The sequence below is a fragment of the Cajanus cajan genome, chromosome 10, assembly GCF_000230855.2.
Source record: "Cajanus cajan strain Asha chromosome 10, NIPB_CcT2T_4, whole genome shotgun sequence".
NCBI classification, from domain to species: Eukaryota; Viridiplantae; Streptophyta; class Magnoliopsida; order Fabales; family Fabaceae; genus Cajanus; species Cajanus cajan.
The window spans coordinates 20,422,386-20,427,880 of record NC_138526.1 but is presented as its reverse complement, the minus strand read 5'-3'; the positions used below and the strand labels follow the sequence as shown (position 1 = coordinate 20,427,880).

Here is a 5,495-nt window from a genome sequence, read left to right as displayed (position 1 = left end):
TTAAATTTAAAGGACTAAAAATAATTTTACTTTAAATTTAAAGGACTAAAAATATATCCGAGCATAAAAATAATAATTTTAAACTTAAATGTGTTTTTTGTCTTTCAAATTTAAGGTAAATTTATTTTTAATTTCTCAAATTTAAAATTAATTTTTTAATTCTTATAATTTAAAAAAACTTGTTTCAATTCTTATACTCAAATTTTATTAGAAAATTTAAACACTATTGCATAAAATTTACCTTTTATGTTCCTATTAGTGAAAATATTTTATTGAACTTGATTGATACTATATAATTATTTTAATCTATCATTTTTAAATATATTATTAATAAATTTAAATGCTAAAACAAAATTTTTAAAAAATCATAAATATTAAAAATAATAATTTTAAATTTGAATATAAGAAATTCATGATTTTATACATGCTAACGCCACTACAAAATTGGTTGTTTATTACTTTATTTGTAGGATCCCAAAGTTCTGGGGGGAAAAAGTTTTTTCATTTTTTTTTTTTATTTTAAATTTTTTTATTAGGTGTCTGATCAGGAGTGAGTAAATAAATACGTCTAACGGAAACAAGAATGGTTGCGATCAGTGTGAGAGAGCGAGTTGAAAATGGTGAAGAAGGAGGAGTTCCTAAGAGAAAACGGCGACAACGGAAACGGTTCTGTTTCGCGCACTGACTTCCCTCCCAACTTCGTCTTTGGAGTCGCTACTTCTGCATATCAGGTTCGTTGCCAATGCAGATTCACCGTCCCATTTTCCCCCAACATTTTGTTGCCAAATGCCTTCGTTCTTCGTTTGCCTTTTCCTTTGTCATATTAAATTATTTTGCTGACCTACCCTTTTACCAGAAGAGTTAAAATTTATAAAAGAGTTCCTCAACTTTCGAAGGTAATTTGTTAGTTACAGTGTTCTTATGATAGTTAACATCACAGTTTTTTGTTTTGGTTATTTGAAACTATAGAGATCCGTTTACAAATTTTACACTGTAGGACCAATGAGTCATTTTCAAGTAAATCTGGGACGAGATTCATTAAATAAGGTCTTTGGTTCGGTTTGACTCTTGTAGATTGGGAAATTGCGATTAACAAGCTGATGTAGATTAGTCATGGACAAAATCGATGAACATTTCGCACTAATAATTTCTACTCTGTAGGGATTAAGGCATTATTTGAACTTTTCCAGAAATAATATTGGCTCAGTTGATTAATTTTATTATTTTTAACTTTCGGTTTAAGAGCTCTCTGTGTTATGGTTTTCAGTGTATTAGTGTTGGTGTTTGGGATACTGTAAGAAGTTTACGTTGCTGTTTATTTTATGTTATTTCCTTTTCTTTTTTTTTTAATTTCTTGCTGAGCTAGTTCTAAGGTTTCAGTAATTGGACACAATGTTTTTTAGAAAATATTTGAATTTTTATTCTGTCAACAGAGTTTAACTTTGTGTGTTTTAACAAAATTTTACATTATCATCCCTTAATATGGCTTTGCGGACTTTGACTTCACTACACCTAATTCTTCTTGGTGTCTGAACTTTGAAATTCTTGGTCTTCTTAAACTTAGTTCTTCCTTCTTTGGTTGCAGATACTCTGCAGTGTTTAGTTCGTTCAGTCTTGTACCTTGATTTCTCCTTTTCCTTTATTGAGTTTCAGAGAATGAGAGAAAAAAAGAAAAGTATTATTGATGAAAAATGAAAATTGTTTACAATTGGTGAGAGTCCAACTATATATAGCTACTCAGAATAAAGGCAAAAACTAGACTATTCTGTTACAAAGACAGCTGTCATGAAAGTGACAGGCCCAACACAATTAGATCAAAAAGAAAAATACAACTAAAAGTATGGAGTAAAATATTACTCCAATATTCTTAAACATAAGCTTCCTCTTTGGATTTCTGCTAAACATATCCTAAATTTGGCTTTGATCAAGTGGAATTTCATGATAGCTATAGATGCAAACTAGGTAACCATATATTCAGAATAGCTTGTAAATTGTAATATTCATGAAAGACAAGGTAATTAAGATTTAAGAATAGCTTGTAAATTGTAATTCACAGATCGAAGGTGCTTGCAAGGAGGGTGGTAGAGGTCCTAGCATATGGGATGCCTTTACACACACTGAAGGTATGATAACTTTTTTTTTAAATACTAGTAGATACATTGTGAAACCCTTCACTATCATTTTGCTTAATGGAACTCCTTAATGTTTTATTACTTGGTTTGTTTTTATTGTTTTATTAGGAAAAATTCTTGACAAAAGCAATGGCGATGTTGCAGTTGATCATTATCATCAGTACATGGTCAGTAATATCATTTTATTTTATGCTTTTGACATTCCTTTTTCTTCTGTTTATATATTGCTGTTGTGGATTTATTTTGGGCTAAACTACAATTCTCATGCAACTTTTCTTCCTTGATTGCTCATATGAATGTATCAAAGTTTCTTTTTACCCCTCATTGATAATTTTGTACTTGTTTTCTCTTTGAAGTCAAATAATTTCAGATATCTGAAATTTTATGTACGGAATCTTATAATTATTATGTATAATTGTCTGACTCCTGCCTTATGCACAAATTTTCTACTCTTAACTTTCTAAATGTAATTATGGTAACAGGAAGATATTGATCTTATAGCCAAATTGGGATTTGGTGCTTATAGATTTTCAATTTCTTGGTCTCGTATTTTCCCTGGTATGTTTTATTACTGATGAATTTTAAATGTATTTTCTATATGGTTAGTTGTTAATAAATGAATTTCCATGTCCATGTGATAATGAATCCTCAAAATCTATCTGTTTCTCTTTTTCATCATTACTCTGTCAGTGGCTAATATGTTTCTCTTTTTGCTCCAAATATATGTCCACAAGTGTTGATTAAAGGATTACTTACAGCTTGAGAGGGACGGACTGGTTGGGCAGGAGCATGTTATGTGCTTTCGTGTAATACTGAGTCACGGGTTTAGAAGCGAAAGACTCCTTGTGAAAGCAAAGAGCAAACTTGTCCTTGATTGAACCCCTCCTAAACTAACACCGAAATTTTTCGGAGGAAAATGAAATAATTTTTGATAATTCTTCTTCCAGTAGCATAATGCCTTTTAAAGGCTACAAATATCAATGATAGATCGTAACAGGCAGGATCACATCTATACTTATCAATTAAAGATGACATAATTGTTACACGCGACTATACAGCTCTTATTCAGCAACTCAACTCTAGGATTTCTCTCAATGAACTCGGAGACTTGGATTACTTTCTTGGCATTGAGGTGAAACCTCAATCTGATGGGTCACTTAATCTCACTAAGTCCAAGTACATTTGAGATATTCTCTCCAAGATCAACGTACTTGAAGCTAACCTATCACATTCCCTATGGTCAGTGGCTGCAAGCTTGCCAAAGAGGGTTCTGATTATCTATCTGTTGTGTCCTTCTATATTGTGGGCTTTTTACAGTATGCCCCTATCACTCAGCCTGAAATCGAACTTCTTTTATAACAAATGTCAGTTTATGTTGCAACCTCTTGAAGATCACTAGGTTGCTGTCAAATCCATCCTTTGCTAGCCCAAAAGGCACCATATCATTACATGTGGCCTTTATCTTTATCCCATCTCTTTCATTATCCCTTTTTCTCTTATTGCCTTTTGTAACATTCTAAGTTTTGGCTCTAGGAAGCAAGCCTTAATCAAGTAGTAGGGATATGTGTTTGCTGATGTTTGATCTTGTATACTTAGAAGCATCTTCCTAAGTATTCTTGCATGGTTAAATATAGCAATCACTAAAGAGTATCTTTGGAATAAAGTTTGAATTTATGGTAAATTTAATTAAAAACAAGTAAATTAATTACTTTTCTTGGTCGTGATAATTAATCCCATGTTGCATATAATTAGGACCGGAAATAGTAACCTTTTTCATGTTAGGGTTTCGTATATTTCTTTAAATCAAGCTTATTGTTTATGGCAATAGTTTTCTTTAAATAAATATAAAAAACTAACATTTTGGCTTGCGCAAGGCACAAAATAATTTCTTATTTTATACAACTAAAATTTATAATAAAAAATAAATTTTTTATTATATATATTATGTTATAATTAAAATTTGTTGTAATGGTTTTAAACATGTAAATTGCACTTTAGATTTATGATAAATAATTTATAAGGTGATAAATTTTTTTTACTATTGATATTCTTTTTTAAAAACACATTGAAAAAATGAAAATGATATATTCAAAGAGATAAAAAATTATAAAAATATTTAAATAAATATGAAATTTATAAATCAAGAGGTAAGAGGTTAAAAAGATATCAAAGTTAATATAAATATAATGCAGAGGGATAATATTTGGATTTTGAAGGTAAAATATATATTTCTTTTTAGTATTCAATTATTGCTTGTTAGATAATAGATTGCTCATTTGATATGAAAAATATAACTGTGTGAAGTTAAACTATCAGGGAACACTTGGTATACGACAAATTTTATCATGCCTAGGAATCATGATTCACAAGAATCAATAGTCTTGGTAATCATGATTTCCAGGAATGATGAAATCATAAGTTGAAACTTTGATGGCATGTAATTTTTTTTATCTATCAGAACTACAATGATGGAACCATAGTTCAAATGTAAGACCCTGTGCATACTACCTCAACTCCTTCACCACATGCCATGTAATTTTAGGAGAAGAAATGACATTTCTTAAATTTATAGAATTTTTTTTTCTTTTCTTCAATAAAACCAACTCTTTTTGAACCTGTTATACCATACTTTTTATAATGTTTCACTTGTTTTGTTGTGCATTTAAATAATAGAAATTCGTTGGATTCATCATTTTATTTATTGCACATAGAAAATGACATTTGACTTGTTTTTTAGTGCATATAAATGATAGAGATTCTTTGGATTTATCATTTTATTGTGTTGTAATGGTTTTTGGTTGTAGATGGCTTAGGAACCAAAGTCAATGACGAAGGGATAGCTTTTTATAACAACATTATTAATGCTCTTCTTGAAAGAGGTATGATCTGTATGCCACTTCTTTTCTTTATTTATTTGAGCTCTTTCATAAAACAAAATAAAATAAAATTAAGTTACTCTTTTCCAACAGGTATACAGCCTTATGTAACTTTGTATCATTGGGATCTTCCACTGCATCTTCATGAGTCAATGGGAGGATGGTTAAATAAACAAATCATGTAGGTATCATGTAATTGGTTTATTTATTCATTTTAAGTGCTTCTTTTCAGATAATCATAAAACTGATTTGTATTGTGCTTGAGTTGAAAGTAGAAAAGTTTATGAGGTAGTAACCTATCTATGTAGATCTAAGTTGTTAAAATCAAGATTCTATATAGGATTGAAAGATTGTAACTGAGGATCGCAACATGGATCATAGGATCCTACATCTCTACCTAAAATACTTCCATATAATACATATAGTTAAAAATACTACATAGATAAAGAATATAACCTATAAATCCCAACATTAAACAACTTCATAA

General features: G+C 29.8%; 1 protein-coding gene across 2 annotated transcripts in view; it reads left to right on the top strand.

The window, feature by feature from the left end:
- The first annotated feature begins 572 nt into the window (after positions 1-572).
- Positions 573-5,495, top strand: part of BGLU42 (beta glucosidase 42) — a 28,548-nt gene continuing 23,625 nt past the window's right edge. For both annotated transcript variants that reach the window (XR_014430007.1, XM_020370521.3), the window contains exons 1-6: positions 573-731; positions 2,057-2,123; positions 2,241-2,299; positions 2,615-2,690; positions 4,937-5,011; positions 5,102-5,189. Coding sequence is in view for 1 of the 2 variants with exons in the window: in XM_020370521.3 (XP_020226110.2) it covers positions 618-731; positions 2,057-2,123; positions 2,241-2,299; positions 2,615-2,690; positions 4,937-5,011; positions 5,102-5,189 (479 nt within the window). In the remaining variant the exon portion in view is untranslated. The remainder of the gene's footprint in view (positions 732-2,056; positions 2,124-2,240; positions 2,300-2,614; positions 2,691-4,936; positions 5,012-5,101; positions 5,190-5,495) is intronic.